The 21,960-nt window shown below is 37.9% G+C and overlaps 1 protein-coding gene across 4 annotated transcripts in view; it reads left to right on the top strand.

Moving 5' to 3' along the window:
* CTNNA3 (catenin alpha 3) overlaps positions 1-21,960 on the top strand; it is a 1,783,011-nt gene that overhangs the window by 112,749 nt on the left and 1,648,302 nt on the right. For all 4 annotated transcript variants that reach the window (XM_045040980.1, XM_023240490.2, XM_045040981.1 and 1 more), the window contains one exon: positions 18,921-19,113. In XM_045040980.1, coding sequence (XP_044896915.1) covers positions 18,921-19,113 — 193 coding nt within the window. The remainder of the gene's footprint in view (positions 1-18,920; positions 19,114-21,960) is intronic.

The raw sequence follows: 21,960 nt of genomic DNA, 5'->3' as shown, positions 1-21,960 counted from the left end.
AGGCCCCTGCTCTACACTGACAATTTTCTCATGGAGATAATCTATATTTACTGATTAAAGAAGGGTAAGAAATGGGCAGTATCCCATACACAGTTGAGAGTTCCTGTGACATAAATTATGATAGAGTGATTTGTGGCCAAGCCCTGTGAGAGATACAAGAGCCTCACTTGGGAGAAGAGTGCTAACTAGGCAGTTGAGAAAATTCCTATTTGTATTGACATCCTGTTAGTCCAGTGGTTTTCAATCCTGGCTGCACATTAAAATTATCTGGGGAGCTTTAAAAAATCCTGATGTCCAGGCCACACAGGAAACCAATGAAATCAGAATCTTTGGGAGTAGGACCAAGAAGTAATTTTAAAAGCTTCCAGGTAATTACAATGTGAGAAATGCTATGCTGGCCTTTATATCAGCCAGTAGTGAACCTGATTCTGCCTCTTGGCCCAAGGCTTGCTCTAGTATAGGGCTCATTCCCTGTCTTTTTAATGGATTTCGGTGGTGCTCATCTGGGATAAATTTATAAGGAATTCCTGAGGGTAACCTCCTTATCAACTCTCTGTAATGTGCTCAGTTAGCTCTCTTAGGTCCCAGTAGGACTGTTAGCAGCGGCTCTAGGAAAACTACTGTTATTGAGAGGTCTTGGATCCATGTTCTGTAGCTCTCCCTTACTCAGCAGTCCACTACTAGATAGCATTATGGATCCATGTATGGATTAGGTTATGGTGGACTCTAAGTTTTTTGACTACCCATGGCATCTTGTTTTTGGTGGGCCCATTTGGGGTGGAATTGCTGTGAGGGAAGAGATGCATAATGCACAAGTCTGAAATTGTGGTGTGGTGTCCTATCACATGTATGTTTATAATCATCTGCACCAGGGCTTTTCAACTTTCAGCTATATGAAGGCGTTGTGTAAGGAACTTACAAACATCCTTCTACCCAGGCCACAGCTAAGGCCGATTAAATCAGAATCTTGAGTAGGACCCTGTTAACAGTATTTTTAAAAAGCTTCCCTTGGGGCGCTTGGGTTGCTCAGTCAGTTAAGCGTCTGACTCCTGCTCAGGTCATGATCTCACGGTTGGGTTTGAGCCCCACGTAGGGCTCTGTGCTACGAGCTCAGAGCCTAGAGCCTGCTTTGGATTCTGTGTCTCCCTCTCTCTCTGCCCCTTCCCCCATGCGTGCTCTGTCTTTCTCTCTCTCTCTCTCTCTCTCTCTCTCTCTCTCTCTCTCTCTCTCTCTCTCTCAAAAATAAACATTAAAAAAAAAGTGTTTTTATAAAGCCTCCCAGGTGATTGTATTATACAGCCACTGGAGTAAGACCTTGCTGCCTCCGAAGTGTTGTCCATGGACTTATAGCATCATGCTCACTTAGGAACTCCTGAAAAATGAAGTCCCTTATGCCCTACCCTGGACCCCCTGAATCAGAATCTATGGTGTAATAAGATCCCAGTTGATTTGTATCACATTCAAGTTTGAGAAGGTGGTGGTGGAGACTGTAAATTTTAACTTTTAAATTGCAACATTGTGTAGGCAGAGTTGGAAACCACTACCTTACATCCTTATGCTGGGGCATCCTTATATACATCCTTATATACATCCTTATGCTGGGGCAGAGTGGTGAGGTCACCAGGAATTTCTGAACTCTGATTGTTGTTCTGTTCTGAAGGGGCTGCCCAGGGGTGATTTTCCTGTTGTGAGAGACCTGCACATTTTTTTTTTTTTTTTGGAGGAGGATCTGCCCCTCCTAAGAGGGGCAGACTGACTAAGCCTGTGGTCAGTCTATGTCAAGGGATTCTATGATACCCAGAAATGGCTTTGGGGCACTAGAAACCATGACCTGAGAAACGAGATTTTCAAGAGCTAGGGATTCTCTTTAGGATGTTTGGAACCAGGACACAGTTTTTTATAATCTAGAAATAATTTTTACCTTTGGAAAAGTTATTTAACCTTGATATAGCTGGAAATTTGGATATATATAGTATGTACAGTACAATGCTGTATAAACTAAGGCTTAACAAATGTGGTTTGTGATTTTTCAGATGAGTTTTTTCTTTTAACATTTTTAAAGTTTATTTATTTATAATCTCTATACCCAATGTGGGGTTTAAACTCACGACCCTGAAATCAAAGAGTCCCATACTCCTCTGACTAAGCCAGCCAGATGCCCCTGCGTTTTTTCTTTTAGGAAACAGTTTGCATTCTCAACCCATGATAAAGCAAGATACTGTCGTTTAGACACATTGTCCAACATTCTCCACCTGTATTTTTAACATTTCTGAAATTATGATATATCTTATAACGAATATGAGCATTTAATGTAGTTTTCCTTTTTGATGATTTTAGGGCACAGTCCCTTTTGGTAAGTACTCAATTTCTTTAGATATAGTGATCAGAAATAGGTGGTTGGATGGGAGTGTTGCTTATGTGATCCTATGGGAGTGGGAGATGGACCTTTGTACGTGTAGTGGCTATTGCTGCAGAATGGCTGGTCTGGGATGCTTTCTGGACTGGTGACCAGTCCCACTGGTGACCAGACACCCAGTGGTGACTGGGTGTCTCTGTATTTCCTATATAGTCCATAGCTGATAGAATTTGTGGCCTGTTCTTTTTCATCTTGGTTAGAGTCCATAGTTCTCTCAGGATGCTTGGCCCCTGATAGTGCTTCAGACCCTTAAATCCCAGATACATCCTCTGTCAAGTGTTTGGCATTATCTGTCTACTTCTCAGCCTATGCTGTAGGATCACCGTGTTTCTGACCATGGTGGGCTCAGGGCAGGCCCACCAGTCTTTAACACAGCCACATTTTGATGTCCTTTATGGTATCTAGGATGGTATGGGTCTTATCCATGTCTCACGGCAATCAGGACTGACTTTAGGAAAGCTAAGCTTCCCTTCCTCCTACTTATAATAACACTGTGATGCCAAGATGTCACTGTGGCAACTCCAAAGTTTGTGCAGAGCAGCTTATGAAGCTGTTTTCTTCCAGAGTTCCAAAGATAAATGGAACCAAGTCTCTCTGTTTTCAGTATTTCCCCTCAATCATGCTAATGCAGCTCCCAGTCTGAGTGAACCTCAGACAGGGGAAATAAGGACATGTATCTTACCTGTCTTTCTTATCTGTCAGCCTCTTCTTCCACTAGTCTCTTGAGGTAGGTGAGGGGAGCTTCCCTACTTTTTTTCTTTATCTGACCAGATCTGCTTTGTAAAACTCTATGATCTAGTCTATCAGATCTAGCCTTTGCTAAAGAGGAGCCAAAATAATGTAGAAAATTATTTTCTTTTTCATTAATGCCTTCCACAACTATTTTTTTCTTAAAATCTCAAGAGAATCAGCTTTGAACTCAAACCTGATTAATGGTATTTTTGTTCATATATATATATATGTATATGTATATATATGTAAAAATATATGTATATACACACACATATATGTGTATTTATATGTTATATACATATATATGTTATATACGTATACATACATATATATGTGTATATATATAAATTTTTTAAATTTAAATTTTGGTTAGTTTATATACAGTGCAATATTGGCTTCAGTGGTAGAACTCAGTGATTCATCACTTACATACAAGATCCAATGCTCATCACAAGTGCCCTTCTTAATGCCCATCACCCATCTAACCCATTTCCCATCACCTCTCTTCATCAACCCTTAGTTTGTTCTCTGTCATTAAGAGTCTCTTATGGTTTATCTCCCTCTCTTCTCTTTCTCCCCTGCTTACCATATATTCATCTGTTTTGTTTTTTAAATTTCACCTATGAGTGATATCTTACAGTATTTTTCTTTCTCTGATTGATTTATTTTGCTTAGCCTAATAAATTCTAGCTCCATTCACGTTTTTTGGCAGGATTTCATTCTTTTTGATGGCTGAGTAATATTCCATTGTATATATGTACACGTATATGTATATATTCATGTGTGTGTATGTCTATATATCTATATATCTATTTACCTCACCTCTTCTATATCCATTCATCAGTCGATGGACATTGGGCTTTCTTCATAGTTTGGCTATTGTTGATAATGCTGGTATAAAAATTGGGTTCATGTGCCCCTTTGAATCTGTACTTTTGTATCCTTTGGGTAAATACCTAGTAGTGCAAATGCTGGATCATAGGGTAGTTCTAATTTTAACTTTTTGAGGAGCCTCCATACTATTTTCCAGAGTGGCTGCACCAGTTTGCATTGCTACCAACAGTACAACAGGGTTCCCCTTTCTCTGCATCCTTGCCAACGTCTGTTGTTTCTTGTGTTGTTAATTTTAGCAATTCTGACTGGTATGAAGTGGTATCTCATCGTGGTTTTAACTTATGTGTCCCTGATGATGAGTGATGTTGAGTGTCTTTTCATGAGCCATCTGGATGTCTTCCTTGGAAAAATGTCCATTCATGTCTTCTGACCGTTTGTTAACTGGACTATTTGTTATTTGGGTGTTGAGTTTGATAAGTTCTTTATAGATTTTGGAGATTAACCTTTTCTGAAATATGTTGTTTGCAAATATCTTCTCCCATTCTGTAGGCTGCCTTTGATTGTTTCCTTTGCTTCAGAAGCTTTTTAACTTGGTGAAATCCCAAAAGTTTATTTTTGCTTTTGCTTCCCTTGCCTCTGGCAATGTGTGTAGTAAGAATTTGCTATGTCTGAGGTCAAAGAGGTTGCTGCCTGTGTTCTCTAGGATTTTTGATGGTTTCCTGCTGCACATCATTTAGGTCTTAAATGCATTTTTAAAAAATGTCTATTTACTTTTTTTTTGAGAGAAAGAGAGAGAGAGAGAGAGAGAGAGAGGCACGCATGAGCAGGGGAGGGGCAGAGATGGAGACACAGAATCCGAAGCAGGCTCCAGGCTCTGGACTGTCAGCACAGAGCCTGACGCAGGGCTTGAACTCACAGACCATGAGATCATGACCTGAGCTGAAGTCAGATGCTTAACTGACTGAGCCACCCAGGTGCCTCTGGTCTTAAATGCATTTTGAATTTATTTTTATGTATGGTGGAAGAAATAAGTTCAATTTCATTCTTCTGCATGTTGCCAGCCAGTTTTCCCAACACTGTTTGTGGAAGAGACTCTTTTTTTCCATTGCGTATTCTTTCCTGCTTTGTTGAAGGTTATTGACGATTGATTAATGGTATTTTTGTTCTGTCTTACTCTCTGTATTCCTGGAATAATAGGCCTCACAGCTCAGCCTTGAATTTGAATGCTCCAATATTGACAAAATATTATCTATACTTACATTCTGAAAAGAAGCAATAAATGGTATTTGTTGTAATAGTGTTTTAGAATTAAGGAACTATGGTAATATCCTAATGTTATTAAGATGAGACTTTGGGGCATCAAGATCAAGTGATGGCCAATAAGATTCAAAATTCATGAATAATATTTAAGTTTTACAAAAAATGAGGCAATAATAGGTTTATTGACATAATGTTAATGCTGACAAATAAGGTGAAAAAAACCTAAGCAATTTTATTTTATTTTATTATTTTTAAGTTGAAGTATAATTGACATATAACATTATTAGTTTCAGGTGTACAACATAATGAATCAATTTGTATATATTGTGAAATAATCACCACAATAAGTCTAATTAGCATCCATTACCATATATATAAGTTACAGATTTTATTTTTTTGGATGAGAAATTTTTTTTGGCATCATAGTGATTTTTATTCTGAAAATGAACATTCTCATTAAATTCACATTCTATATAAAAGAGATGAACAGTACAAATGGAGCCGCTGCCAAGGCTATGACTGAAGACCAATATCTAGCCCTCAAGTTGTGGGGACCTACTGACACTTTCTTTACGAAGAAGAAAAAAAATAATGAAGGATTGCTTTAGTGAACATAAATTGCATGCTCACCATTCTACTTGAGCAAATTTGTGAAATAATCTTTTAACATAACAGGTAGTTTTTTTTTCTGCATTACTTTTTTTGAAAATTTTTATTTATTTATTTATTTTTAAATTTACGCCCAAGTTAGTTAGTATACAGTGCAATAATCATTTCAGGAGTAGATTCCAGTGATTCATCCCCGATGTATAACACCCGGTGCTCATTCCAGCACGTGTCTTCCTTAATGCCCCTTAGCCATTTAGCGCATCCCCCCTACCCACAACCCCTCCAGGAACCCTCTGTTTGTTCTCTATATTTAAAGTCTCTTATGTTTTGTCCCCTTCCCTGTTTTTATATTATTTTTGCTTCCCTTCCCTTATGTTCATCTGTTTGTAGCTTAAATTACTCATGTGTGTGAAGTCATATGATACTTGTTCTTCTCTGACTAATTTCGCTTAGCATAAAATACCCCCTAGTTCCATCCATGTAGTTGCAATTGGCAAAATTTCATTCTTTTTTTTTAACTTTTTTTTAACGTTTATTCATTTTTTGATAGAGATAGAGCGTGAGTGGGGGAGGGGCAGAGAGAGAGGGAGACACGGAATCTGAAGCAGGCTTCAGGCTCTGAACTGACAGCACAGAGCCCGACATCGGGCTCGAACTCACGGACTGTGAGATCATGACTTGAGCTGAAGTTGGACGCTCAACCAACTGAGCCACCCAGGCACCCCTCATTCTTTTTTTATTGCCGAGTAATACTCCATTGTGTGTGTGTACACACACACACACACACACACACACACACACACACACCACATCTTCTTTATCCATCCATTCATTGATGGACATTTGGGCTCTTCCATATTTTGGTTATTGTTGATAGCACTACTATAAACATTGGGATGCATGTGCCCCTTTGAAACAGCACACCTCTATCCCTTAGATGAATACCTAGTAGTGCAATTGCTGGGTTGGAGGGTAGTTCTATTTTTAATTTTTTGAGGAACCTCCATACTGTTTTCCAGAGTGGATGCACCAGTTTGCATTCCCACCAATAATGCAAAAGAGATCCATCCTCTTTCTCCACATCCTCGCCAACGTCTGTTGTTGCCTGAGTTGTTAATGTTAGCCATTCTGATAACTAAGTGGTATCTCATGGTGGTTTTGATTTGTATTTCTCTGATGATGAGTGATGTTTAGCATTTTTTTATGTGTTGGTGACCAGCTACCCAGTCTCTGTGCTCAGAACTGTGTGCTCTTGCCAACTAGCAATCATGCACCCCTCCTTTTTCTTCGACTTCCATCTACTTCCTGCTTCTACACTGTCCCTGACAAAGCCCTCAGCCTGCCAGGCAGCACCTAACTCTCGAGTTTTATCTCAGATGGAGCTATGTTTCCAAACTCCTCACTTCTGAGGATCCTGTGGCTTTGACCCATTCCAACCTTCTAGGGGAGGGTCTCCTGGAGCAATGACGGGGTGCTGGCCTGCCCCCAGGAACGTTTGTGCAATTCTGCTGCTGCAGATGCCCAGAGACTGTGGCTGGGTGCTAGTCTGCCCCAGAAAAAGTTCTTGGGCTCGTGTAGCAGCAGCATTTCAGGGATTATGGTAAATCACAACACACATCTGTTACAGGCTTTACCCCTAACGTCCTTGTTCCAACAGTAGCAAACATAGCTGTTCTCCAGGATTCGCTGGGAACTTTGCCTGTGGGGAGGCCTCACAGCCTCTACCAAAAATGTCCTCTTAACAGGGAACTCCCTCCCTGTGTGGCCTGAGGACCCTTCAGACCTTGCTGTCTGCTCCTGGGTGTTTGCCCTTCCCACCAGAGCTCCACCAGGTATTGAACTGTGGAGTTGCAGACTCTGCGCGTCCCTGTTTATTGAGTCTTAATGGTATTTAAACCCTGTCCTTTCTCCTTTCTCCCTTTCTTGTTGAGTCCCTTATGGGTGTTTCCAATCTTTCTCTTTCTCTCCAGCTGCTTTCAGGGGGAGTGCTTTTCCTGTATTTTTCCCCCTGTCTCCATCCTCTCTGCAAGCAGAAACAGCTTCCTACCCTATGCAGGTTCTCTCTCCCTCAGTTCACCTCTCTGCACCACATACCTGCTGAGTTCTGTGGTTCAAGTTGTGTAGATTGTTCTGTTAATCCTCAGATCAGTTTTCTAGGTGTGCAAGATGGTTTGGTGTTGATCTAGCTGCATTTCAGGGAAGAGAGAGGCAAAAAAACCTTCCATGCTGCTCCACCATGTTGGCCTCTTCTCCTCTGTGTTGAGGACTTGTAAGATCTACTCTCTCAGCAACCTTCTTCCTTTTATTTTTAAACGTTTATTAGTTATTGCGAGACAGAGAGACAGAGCATGAGTGGGGGAGGGGCAGAGAGAGAGAGGGAGACAAAGAATCTGAAGCAGGTTCCAGACTCTGAGCTGTCAGCATAGAGCCCAACAGGGAGCTCAAACTCAGCAGCCTTGAGAGCATGACCTGAGATAAAGTTGGACGCTTAATCAACTGAGCCACCCGGGCACCCCTCAGCAACTTTCAAATACGCAGTACAGTATTATTAACTATAGTCAACATGCTGTACGTTGTATCTCTGTAGCGCTTACTTATTTTATAACTGAGAGTTTGTACCTTTTGACCCCTTTTACCCATTTCACCTAACCTTCTGCCTCCCTGCCTCTGACAACCACCAGTGTGTTCTCTGTATCTGTGAACTGTTTTTGTTTTTTTGTTTTTGTTTAGTTTTTAGATTCCACATGTAAGTGAGATCATATGGTATTTGTCTTTGTCTGACTTATTTCTCTTACAATATTGCCCTCTGGTTCCATCCATATTGTTACAAATGTCAAAATTTTATTTTTTATGGCTGAATAATATTCCACTGTATATGTATACCACATTTTCTTTATCCATTCATTGGTCATTGGGCACTTAGGTTGTTTCCATATCTTGGCTGTTGTAAGTACTGCTGCAGTGAACATGGGATGCGTGTATTTTTCTGAGTTAGTGTTTTCATTTTCTTCTAACAAATGCCCAGAAGCTGAATTGCTGAGTCATATAGTTGTTGTGTTTTTAATTTTTTGAGGAACCTCCATATTGTTTTCCCTAGTGGCTGCATCATTCATATTTCCACCAACATTGCACAGAAATTCCCTTTTTTCACGTCCTCACCAAAGCTTACTATTTCCTATCTTTTTGATAATGATGATTCTAACATGTGTGAGGTGATACCTCATTGTGGTTTTGATTTGCATTACTCTGATAATTAGTGACATTGAGCACCTTTTCATGTAGCTGTTGGTTATCTGTATGTCTTTTTTTGGGAAAGTATATGTTTAGGTCCTCTGCCCATTTTTAATTGAGTTGTTTTTTTGCTGTTGAGTTGTAGGAGTTCTTTATTTATTTTGGATATTAACCCCTTATTAGATATATGATTTGCAAATATTTTCTTCCATTTAGTAGGTTGTCTTTTCATTTTGTTGATGGCTTCCTTTGCTGTGCGTAATCAATTTTAAAATGAACATCAACATTTATATCACTTATGGTCTCTAGTCAAACCACATTTGCATTGCTTTAGAATTTTGACCATCGAGCTCTACAAATCAAATCACTATGGTCTTTCCTATTGTTTGTTGTCTCTTATTCAGACATGATTAGCAGGTATATTTCCCCTGGATATTTTCAATAAGAAGTTTTGTGTTTGAAGAGAAAAGCAGTAAGTCTCATGGTCTAGGGAAGATGGGGAAGGAAGAATCTGACAACAGATAGTGGGAGTAAAATGTAGTAAAGTTTCATAAGAATGTGTTGGCAAAACATATGACATAATTTATTCAACTTTGTTGTTGATAGGGTTATAAATGTTTATTAAACAAAGCTGAGACACAGAATTAGGGGTCATAACCATACCCCATCATCAATCACTCCTAGAGGTGGAATGATGGACTGGGTGGACCATGTGAACACAACTTAACTGATACATGTTAAGAAAACCCATTCTTTATTTTAGGGCCAGGTTGGTCTTGATTGGATTGTTCACTTATTTTATTTCCTTCAAGCAGTTAGTGGTTATTGATGGAAAATAATTGTCCTTTTTTTTTTTTTTTTTTTTGCTTAGCACCTCTTTGAATCACTACTTCACTATAAACTACTGGTTATTGATTCATCAGAAAGATTAATGCTTGCTTTATCTATAAATAACAACATGAATATAATTTCCCCTTAGTTCGCTCAATTCAGTATTTTGATGGTTTTTCACCACATTTTTGGAAACATTTATTTGGAGAATGATTAAGATTACATTTTACCAAAGCCTAAATTTGTGTCTGAATTATTGCTCTGTGTAAAACAAGTATCTTTTAATTAATTAATTAATTAATTAGAGAGAGAGAGAGAGAGAAAGAGAGAGAGAAAGAAAAAGCAGGGGAGGGGGTAGAGGGAGAGTGAGAGGAGAATTCCAAGCAGGCTCCATACTTGTGGAGCCTGACCCGGGGCTTTATCTCACAACATGAGATCATGACTTGAACCAAAATCAAGAGTTAGAGGCCTAACTGACTGAGCCACCCAGGTGCCTCGACTAGTATCTTTTCTAAATAATAGTCACATTCAAAATGGCAAAAGCTACATATCCTACGATTAATAGGTTAATGGTTGGGTTGCCTAAAGATACTATCTATAAAGGTTGGGGTGCCTAGAGCTCAGTCATGTAACTTCTCAGCTCTACTTTGTTTTTGGGAAATATCATCCAGTCTCATGATTTCAAAAAAATACTGTTCTCAAACATCTTTGAAATTTTAGTAAGACCAGTAAACCATTGATATATGAATAATTACAATGAGAATGTAAGCTATAAGAAACATATTTCCAGCTCTTATCTTTCTCAACTCCTGAATTGTATACTAGTCTCTAACTTAGAAACTCTAATAGGCAATCTTAACATGCCTAAAGTTCAACTCTTGATCTTCTTCCTTTTTATGTCTCCTTAAGTAAATATTACCTCCATATACCCAACTGATTAGGCCATATACCATAGAGTCATTCTTGTTTCTTTAATAACCCACATTCAATCTATCAGCAAACCTTGTTGACTCACCAGAATTACCATAATTCTTCCACTTCTCAACAACTCCACCAATGTTCCCTGGAACAAGCCAATGTGGTTTCTTGGGCTACTGCAACAGTCTCCTAACTTTTTCTGTCTTCCATTTCTCACCCCTCTTCCTTGATCCCTGTCTAATCCCCAGTCTATTCTCTTGAGTAGCCAGAATGGTTCCTTTTAAATTTTAGGTCAGATCTTGTTCCTTTCCTGTTCTAAAACCTTCAGTAGCTCCTGATCACAAGAATAGAATTTCTAGTGTTGATGGTTATCTACAAGGCCTGTACAACTTGGTGCCTCAATGCCAGCCTGACTTCATCTCTTATGTTCTCACCTCACTCTACTGTAGGTACTCTGGCCTTCCTGCTGCTCCTGGAACAAACTAATCAAGCTTCTGTTTTGGAACCTTTGTACTTGCTGTTTCCTCTGTTTGGAATATTTTCCTCCAAATATTCAAACGTCTTACTCCCCTACTTCCTTGGAGTCCTTTTTACCTGATCAGAGAGACCTCCTAAGATACCACATCTAACCAGCCCTTCCTCATCACATATCTATTCTCTTCCCCTCTTTACTTTTTTCATAGCACATATCAATACTCAGTATTATGTTACACAGTTATGTATATATTTGTTTTTTCTCTGTCTCTTCTCAGTAGGAGGAGGGTCACTGACATGTCCTTCGGTGAAGTGCAGGTGCACCAATATTTTTTGAATAAATGAAATGTGGGGTCTAGATTTGTTTTTTTGTTTTTTGTTTTTTGTTTTTGTTTGTTTTTGGGTGCCAAGTAGCTAAGTAAAAACTGGAAGAAACTAACATTTGATATTAGTGTCAGCGTGTGGTCTTTTCCTGGTTGTGTTTAAGTTCACATTTTTTCCAGGAATAAGTGTACTTTCTGGATTAGAACATTTAGCTACAGCTGTTTGTATTTGACATGTAAATCTCTTTGCTTTGTTATGCCATCTGCATGGCCCAGAAGGCTGGTAGAATTGGAGAGGGATCTATCTACATGTGTTTTGTTATATCATCCCTCAATAGCTCCAAGTAATAGCTTGGCTAGCAGTGTTGTTAATCTAACAAGCAAATAGAACTCTAAATTATATTTTAAAAGATGATGGTTGTTTTATACTTTCTGTGTCATTAGTGGTGAGGATTGTTATAGGCTGAATTGTATCCCTCTCAAATTCAAATGGTGAAGTCCTAGTCTTTAGCACCACAGATTGTGACTGTATTTGGAGATAGGGCCTTTAAAGTGGTAATTAAGTTAAAATGAGGTCTTTAGGGTGGGCCCTAATCCAGTATGACTGGTGTCCTGATAATAGGAGATTAGGATGTGCAGAGAGAGAGATACCAGGGGTGCATGCACACAGAGAAAAACCATGTCACAGTGAGAATGTAGTTATTTGCAAGCCAATGAGAGAGGCCTTAGAAGAAACTGACCCTGTTGACACTTTGATATTGGACTTCCAGTCTCCAGAACTGTGAGAAAATAAGTTTTTGTTGTTTAAGTCACCCACTCTAGAGAAGGTCTATAGGCAGACATGGCAAACTAATATAAGGGTTAAAAAGTGAAAATCAGTAATAAAAATAATGTGCCTGCTTTTTTTACTTATAGTTTGAAAATGAGTGATGTAAGCTGTCTTTTTTTTTTTTTTTGGCTACAAAAAGACAAGACTGAATATAAATATATACTTGATTCTAGATCACTCTGAACTGATCAGACTTCAGATAAACTATAGGAATGGAGACTTGCCTTCCTATGATAGTAGACATGGGAAATGACAGAATATCCTTCATTAAGGAATTCCTTTTGATGAAAACTAAGTTGTATCACTGATAATTAAAATTTAATTTTGGCTTAGCTACCAGCTGTCTTTATAACTGAAGAAATCACTCAACATTATGGCTCTTCTCTAAAATCTAGAGTTTCATTCATCTTTTCATTAAGTAAATCATCACTTATTATTTTCAGTGTGCTAGCTCTGGGTTTTCAGGATGAATCAAACATGGTCCCTGCCCTTATCGAGTTCATGGTAAAGCTAGGGAGATGGTAATAACAGCTAATTACAAAATGCTGTAATGAGTGGTGTGAGAGGTACATACAAGAGGCTGTGTGGGGAGGGTGATATTCCAGGTTGAGGATGCCAAACATTTCTTTTTCTGGGCCTAATAAGTAGTTTGTGGCAAACTCCACAAGTAGAAAATGAGAGTGAACATTTAGTCAGAGATGAGATCATAAATTACCTCATAGGCCATACTTTAGACTTTATCCAAACCATGCTTTGGACACTTATCTTATGGGCAGTCAGGAACCATTGGAGAGTTTTAAGCTGGTACAAGTATTTCAGATTTGCGTTGCAGAGAGATGGCGCTATGGAAGTGTGGGATGGGTATGGAGATGTGATGAGGGCCAGAATTGATGGATATACTTCTTGTAATGATAGAGTAGAAGACAGGATAGCAGAAGATAGACTAGAAATTGAGGCCATGTTTCTGTTTCACAGAGGATAGCTTGGAGGGAATGTAGGGTAGGGCAGTAATCCAGAGAGCAGCTATGAGAAGCAGTGGTCCTGGGTTGAAGAGGATGTGCCAGAAACTAAAGCTTTTAAAGAGACAGTTTAAAGTACCTAGAGAGGAGGTAAGAGGGAGGGAATATCCCAGATGGCCTCTGGATTTCTGCCTCAGTTTAGAAGTACTAGTCACTGAGGTAAGAAATACAGATGGAGGAGGACTTGTTTTTACCCCACAGTACCTTTGTACCTGGTTCCCTTTACTTGGCTTTCTTACCCGCCATCTGTCCTGGTAGAAAACTGTCTGTTCTTAAAGGCTCTTCTTGGAAGCCCTACTTAATCCTTGTGAATGTTTGCAATCTCTTCAGCACTCTCTTTTTTTGTTTGTAAGCCTAAGCAGTTACATTCTGCCTGTTATATTGCATCTAGTTGTGTATCTCTCATCACCATACTGGAGCTTACTCATCTTTATTTTCTAAATGTCTGGGGTATTGTTTTGAACATAATATGTGCTCAATAAGTGTTTATTGGCGGAGATGATCTAAAAGAAGATTGTAGTTGGTTTAGGGGTAATGTTAAATGCCAGTTGAGTGGTATACATTTGCTGGATTTCCAATACTTCAGTCCTCCACAGTGCTTTTGTTAACATGGTGAAGGTTGTTTTTGGTAAGAAATAAAGAACAGTTGAAATTACCGGTAACTTGAAGAAGGGATCCTCTCCTTCCCAAGAGTAGATGATATCTTTTTCTTTAAAAGATCACTGGTTTTACTATAGACAATTGTATACAACAATTTTATATTTTTAACCTTTACTTTCTTTCAGAACTCTGTTTGAAATTTTTAGCTAATTAACATGGTTTAAGTGTCTTCTATTTTATTTCACACATTAAAATTAACTCAAGGAAGCAAAAGTAGCCCTTGAAGCTATTGGAAGAAGGTTAAAATTCAAAGTGTTTTAGCTAACAAACAAGAAAAGAGATGGCTGTTAACATGGCCTTTTTATACTACAATGATAGTAGAATTAAAAAAATAGATTAGGAAAGAACATGGTTATAGAATATAAATGTATTAAAGCAAGTGGGCATTTAGAGAAGATTTTCTACAAAGCTAGGATCTGAAGTACTAAAGCCATTGTTGCACTAATGCAACACATCAAAGTAAATTAAACCTCATCATATTCTGCAATGCTCCTATTATGCACTAGTGTTGCTCTATATATAATGACAGTTGATGGCTTGGTTCACTAAGCATCTCAATGTAATTTTCAGTATCTTTGGAGCACCCAGAGAAACATACCAGAATTAGGAAAGATTAGAAAACCCTTTTTTTGGTACTATAAGTTTTAGTATATAGGTATTACAAAACATTAAATATATACCTGGTGAGCTCAATTCCCACATGTATGTATGAAGGTGTGTCTGTAACCTAGCTCAGATTTACATACTGAAGAAAAGCAAGTGAACCCAAGCTCTCAGAGAGCTTGGAGAGCCAAAGCTTTTTTGTTTGAGAGGGACCACCTAAGGTCACAGAAAGGAAGAATGGGGAGAGTTGTAAACTAGTGACAAAAAGAAAGGTTAATAAGACATAAGCTAGGATTTACATTACAATCATCTTTGCTGTAAGTTCCAACTAAAGTTTTTGTGTTGCCTATAAAAATATAACTGATTTTGACTGAAAAAGAAAATGGGAAACAGGAATTATTTTATAGAATAACCTGAAAACTAATTTTTACTGATACTCCTTCAAGAGATGGGAGACTTTTTCAAATAACAAATGCACTAATGCACTCACAACTTTTAGTGAGAGTCATCTGTCATCCTGAGTCACAGTTACTGAAGGAAGTTGGTTAGATCCTGTAAGATAAGTTAGTTTAAAAAAAAAAAAAGATTTCATTTTCTTTATCCACTCCCCCCCCCCCAGGATTACCAAGCCATCTTTACTCTCTGAAATAAAGTGAATCATTGAAAGTGTCACTTGACTTTAATTTAATCAGTGTTATATAACTATGTTGGGGTATTTCAGAAGAAGACATAGGTATAAATGATTGGTAAATGTGGATAGCTTGCAGGTTGCAATTGCATTTATTTTGATGGAAGCACAATGTTCTTATACAATGTTCTTTTCACAGTTCTTTGGCATTTATTATAAGGAACAAAGCATTTCTGGAATGCTCATTTTAATTTCAAAGCTCAGGCTATTCTGTGGAAAACATTTGGCGCAGGGAGGATCTGAACAATAATAGAGGAATGTTCAGTGGGAAGCGTTGTGAATTGTGGCACTTAAAATACATTCTGAAGGAACATTTAGACAATGATACTTACTCTTCATTTTACACAAAGATTTAAACTAGGTGCTATAATTTGTCTTAATCTGGACGAATATCTTTTAATTCTTGATGTATAAATTAGGCTGACAGTAGTGAGATATTTGTGTTTTGGAGTATGTGAAAATCCATGTAATAATTCAGGCATATTATCATCTTTATCATCTATGCATGATAAAGACATGTGGCCCTATTTGGCTGCTTGCAAAGCATATAGGAGGTGCTTTGTTAACTGACTTCATCACATTTAGCACACGGGACCCCCTTAGAGCAAGATGAGGGTAGCCCCAAGAGAACACCTCTGACTAGGATCCCATAATAGATTTTCTATATCCATGTGAGGAATGGACTAGAAAATGTACATTAAATATCAACCAATATTTGAGTCATGTTATGCATTTTACAAGACATTTTACGTATTTAACCTTCACACAGTCTTATAGGTAACATGATCTCATTTTCCAAGAGAGGAAACAAAGGCACTGCACTCTGGGTTGTAGACATGAGAATAAAGCAAATTAGAATATAGCAATAGGTCTATTGGATGGAGGAGAATTGAAAGGGCAGACAAAAATTATTTTCATCTACGTATTTCCCCCATAGCTTGTAAGTTCTTTCTCAGTTCCTAGCTAAAAAACTGTGTCCAGACATAATAAATAAACAGATATGTCATGCTCCATAAGCAATAAACAAGCCAAACCTTTAGGGGCTGCAGAACAGGAAGGTTATGTATAGTCTGTTCTCAAAGATGTGGTGCATGATTGTTTTAAGCCTTGACTATTTGATGATATGCAGGATTCTAGTTTTCCACAGGAATTTCAGGTCTTCTAATTTATTTTACTTATTTAAAATTTTTTTAATGTTTATTTATTTTTGAGAGCAAGAGAGACAGAGCACGAGTGGGGGAGGGGCAGAGAGAGAGGGAGACAGAATCTTAAGCAGGCTTCAGACTCTGAGCTGTCAGCACAGAGCCCAACGTGGGGCTCAAACCCCTGTGCCATGAGATCATGACCTGAGCTGAAGTCCTATGCTTAACCGACTGAGCCACCCAGATACCCCCAGGTCTTCTATTTTAAATACTGAAAAGACGTGTTTTTTTCCTTCATCTACAATGGGGATCTTCCAGCTTTGCTTATAAAAATGTTAAATAGATTTATTATTGGTATCCAAGGCTTAATTAAGAAATGGGTATTTTTTACAATGTAATTTTGTATGAGGTTTTGCTTCCAAATACAGTTGCTTAATTTCTATCTCTAACCACAATGAGACACCACCTCACACCTGTCAGAATGGCTAAAATTAACAACTCAGGAAACAACAGATGTTGGTGAGGATGCGGAGGAAGGGGAACACTTTTGCATTGTTGGTGGGAATGCAAATTGGGATAGCCACTCTGGAAAATAGTATGGAGGTTCCTCAAAAAATTAAAAATAGAACTACCCTACAACCCAGCAATTGCACTGTTAGGTATTTATCCAAAAGGATACAAAAATGCTGATTCAGAGGGACACATGCACGGCAATGTTTATAGCAGCGTTATCACCAATAGCCATATTATGGAAAGAGCCTAAATATCCATTGACTAATGAATGGATAAAGAAGATGTGGTATATATATATGTATAGAATGGAATATTACTTGGTGACCAAAAAGAATGAAATCTTGCCATTTGCAACAACGTGAGTGGGACTAGAGTGTATTATGCCAAGTGAAATAAGTCAGAGAAAGACAAATATATGATTTCACTCACTGTGAAATTTAGAAACAAAACAGATGAACATAGGGGAAGGGAAGGAAAAATAAAATAAGATAAAAACAGAGGTGGAGAGAGAGGCAAAACATAAGAGCTTCTTAAATACAGAGAACACACTGAGGGTTACTGGAAGGGAGGTGGTTGGGGGGAAGGGGCAAATGGGCGATGGGCATTAAGGAGGGCACTTGTTGGGATGAGCACTGGGTGTTATATGTAAGTGATGAATCACTAAATTCTACTCCTAAAACCAATACTACACTGTATGTTAACTAACTTGAATTTAATTAAACTTTTTTTAAAAAAAAGCCCTTCTTTTCAATGACCCCATTCTTTAAGCCATTTATATAACAAATATTTATTGAGCACTTACTTTGTGTATTGTTCTGGGTGCTGGAGAAAAGACACATTTTTTGCTTTCATGGAATTTACTTTTTATTATTAGAAGCATGAAATTAACATATAAACAAAAAAAGTCAGGCCCTGTAAGTGTTTTGAGGAAATATAAAGTGGGATGAAGGGATAGAGTGAGAGAGGGTGGGGATGGGGTAGTCAAGAAAGGCCTCTTGATAGGTGACTTTGGGTAAGACCTGTTTGAGAGGCCTACTGAATTAGGGGAGACAGTATGGGACAGGTAAGAGAGGTTATGTAATTATTTGAATTTGGTCCCCCTGAGATAACCAGTGTTTTATATTTCAGAGTGGTTCTGTGTCCTCTCAACATTAATAATGTCTATTCTCAGCCTAAATAGACTGATGCTTTACTGACTTAATTATGATTATTTTGCCTCTTTTTTTTTTTTTTTAATTTTTTCAACGTTTATTTTTTTGGGGACAGAGAGAGACAGAGCATGAACGGGGGAGGGGCAGAGAGAGAGTGAGACACAGAATCGGAAACAGGCTCCAGGCTCTGAGCCATCAGCCCAGAGCCTGACGCGGGGCTCGAACTCCCGGACCGCGAGATCGTGACCTGGCTGAAGTCGGACGCTTAACCGACCGCGCCACCCAGGCGCCCCGATTTTGCCTCTTTCTTAATACAGATTGCTGGCTACAAAGTGATATAAATAATTATTATATATGAATATTTATACATACATATATAATATATATATTGCATTGTTTCCACAGTAAAACTTGGTAAGTTTCAATCTCTGTGGCTCTTCCTTCTTCCTGCCCTTTCTCTCTCCCTTCCTACCTCCTTCCTTCGTTCCTTTTTATCTTTAGTTGAAAATTCCATAGTGGCTGATAATATTGGTCTTGGTTCATTGACTTGACTTATGAGGGTGTACCAATAGTACTGGGAATAAATCGTGTTACTATGAAATACTTCCTTTTGTTTTGGGCTGTGATGTCCCAGGACTGTGTTTTCACAGTTTGTCTAATGAGTGGCTTGTGTTTTTCCAATTTTAGGTTACTACACTTGTAAATTGTCCCCAGAATCCTTCTAACAGGAAAAAAGGACGTTCAAAAAGAGCCAGAGTCCTTCTAGCTTCTGTGGAGGAAGCAACTTGGAATTTATTAGACAAGGGAGAGAAGATTGCCCAGGAAGCCACAGTTTTAAAGGAAGAGCTTACTACTGTACTTGAGGAAGTTCGCAAAGAAAGTGAGTACTCTAGTCCTGGTCAGGAGCAGGGTGACCTGCTTATCCTTAGGGTGTTAGTTACGGAATTAGATTTGTGAGCATTTTGTTTTGTTGACTTGAGTTTATTAGTCTATCTGTAGAGCTCTGAGGAGCTGGCTGTGGGAAGCTGAGTGGCTTATTAGTCAGCTCTAAGACTCAGAGTACTACTTACTTCTGGTTCTTCCCTTGAATTGTTGAGTCCCTGCAGGCAAGTTCTTCCCCTCACATGCCACAGTTTATCCATAGTAAGCAAAGAGAAGTGTATCCTTTTTTGTCATAGAATATAACGACATATGACTAATGAAGCTGAAGATGTGTTTGTCCATACATAAATTAATTATAAAGTTCCTTGTTAATAGTTAGAGGGATTAAGTTACAGACCTGACTACTCAGAAGTACATTTTTTATCTTTTCATTTTCTAGAGGTTTAGATTTTCTAAACTTAAAAAGAAATGCTTTGCATAAACTATGCATAACTCATGTTGCTGCTATATGAATATTATAAAATGAAAGTGTACATGTCACGTTTTGATGTATTTACTTACATATGATAATACAACAATTTCATAATGAATGTAAGTCTCATTTGCAGACTCTTTTTAAAAGAACTGCCTTATTTATATATCAGCTTGCTGCAAGAAACTATCTTGAGAGGATAAGAAAACTTAAATATTCATGTTCAGTTTTATAAAAGAGACTTGGGGTGTTCATATATTTCCCTTCCCAACATAACTTTATGAAAATCAGAAAATGTTAGTTAATTAAATAATTAAAATGAATATACTAGCTATAATAAACCTTAGGTCAAATACAGGAGATTTATTTTTTATTTGTTATATATTTTATATATGACTTATATTTTACAGAGTCTCTTCAGAAAATATGAAGAAAATATAATGCCAAAGATAATTTCAAATGAATTCATCACTCCTCCCTACCCCCTACCACTTTAGACCCTATCTTGTCTTGTCTGCTCTGGTACCATTATCCACATAGTCACCAAGTCAGTTTAGACTCTTTGTTCTCATTTCACTCTCTCTTCCAATTAGTCTCTAAATTCGACAAATTCTTTCTCCTTTTGTCTCCCAGATCTTTCCCTCTTTTTCATTACTGATGTTGCCTCCTGAATTCAGGATTATTGCATTAGCCTTACTGTATACTAAAGCCAAATACATCTTTTAAAAAGGAAAATACAGTTATATTACTTCCCTGCTTAATTTAAATCCTTTTTAAGCTTTTGAAGGATTAGGGGTATTATCTTTCTGGATAAGGTTCAGGCTTATAAATCTAGCTCACTCAGCATTGCATTATTTGGCTTCTATCATTCTCTCCCTTTTCATTTCCTGATTCTGGCCCCCTCTCCAGCTTCCAAGTAAGAATTTGAAGTATTTTGAATGGTCCATGTTGCCTTATGCCTCTGTACCTCTGTTATCAGCTATTCCCTTTACTTGGATTACGGCTCTTGTTCAGCCAATTCTTACTTATTGCACCAAACTCAATCCAGGTCTTTTCTAGGAAGTGTGTACTGACCTTGTGATGCTCATTTAGATATTCCTCTTCTGTGTCCCCACAGACTCTGAGCATCTGCCTTTAATAGGATTTACTGCCCCAATACACCAAACATTGATTTACTTGTTCAATAAATCTAGACTTTTAATTTGTGAAGGTGGCAAATACCAGGTCTTATGTGATGAGAAGTACCTGACACATAACAACCCCCTGATGTTTGTTAAATAGATAAAACAATTGAAGCATCATTTTGTCATTTTGTATTATAAAATTTTATAATGATTTTATCTTTGTTTTTATGACAAATTATCTCTCATAGTTATGTTTTTTTTTTAAAGTTTATTTATTTTGAGAGAAAGAAGGAGAGTATTGCATGTACACAAGCAAGCAGGAGAAGGGCAGAGAGAGAGGAAGAGAGAGAGAATCCCAAGCAGGCTCCATGCAGAGCCCAATGCTGGGCTCGATCTCTCGACTGCAAGAGTCAGATGCCTAACTGACTGAGCCGTCCAGGTGTCCCTCATAGATATGGTTTCTTTCCTGAGTGTTTTTGTAAGGAATATGAACGCTATTCTGGTATTGTTTTTCTCAGATAATGAGATCTATTTGACAACATAGTTTTTGTAAACCACCTCATAATACTATGTAAGACACTGGTCATTCTCAGCAGGAAAAAATAAAAGCATTAATTGGCATGAAATGGCATATATATTTTTTTAAAAAAGTAAGTTCCCAGTTTTTGACTCAAAAAGCAAATTATTTTAAAGAGAAGGTCTCAAAGAGAAAGTATGTGTGGCTTCTAGGATTATGCAGTATATCCTTCCCTGTGTTCTATTATAATGTGTGAAATCATATTATCATGTGATAGATGTGGCATATGCTGTGTACACAACAAATGCATTTGGTTAAAGATCACCAAGTGCTTTATACTCTGATTTTTTTTGACAAACTGCCAAATTGAACTACTGCCATTTGAGTGTGGGAGGAAAGCAGTGAAATGGCAAATGGTTCTGGAATTTGGGGAATGGCCAATGCTTATCCTATGGATTGCAGAGATAGTAACAGTGAGAGCACTGTTCCGAAAAATTTGGAAGGAATTTTAGCTCACGGGTGAAGTTGAAGTATCAGGAGAATGAATTCTGATTCAAGCGCCTCTTTGATACTAGAAACATATTTTAGTTTCCTGTTTTTTTTTTTTTTTTTTTTAAAGGGCTTCGTCCGGTGGCATAATGTAAAGGACTAATGAAGAGCAAATATTGTTTAAATATTTGAGAAAGTGAAAAAATATTAGATGTAGGGGGTATTTTTATTTATGTATTTATT

This window comes from Felis catus, chromosome D2, assembly GCF_018350175.1.
Source record: "Felis catus isolate Fca126 chromosome D2, F.catus_Fca126_mat1.0, whole genome shotgun sequence".
Classification (NCBI taxonomy): Eukaryota; Metazoa; Chordata; class Mammalia; order Carnivora; family Felidae; genus Felis; species Felis catus.
Note: the sequence above shows the minus strand (reverse complement) of the source record. Positions and strands in the feature narration are given on the sequence as shown.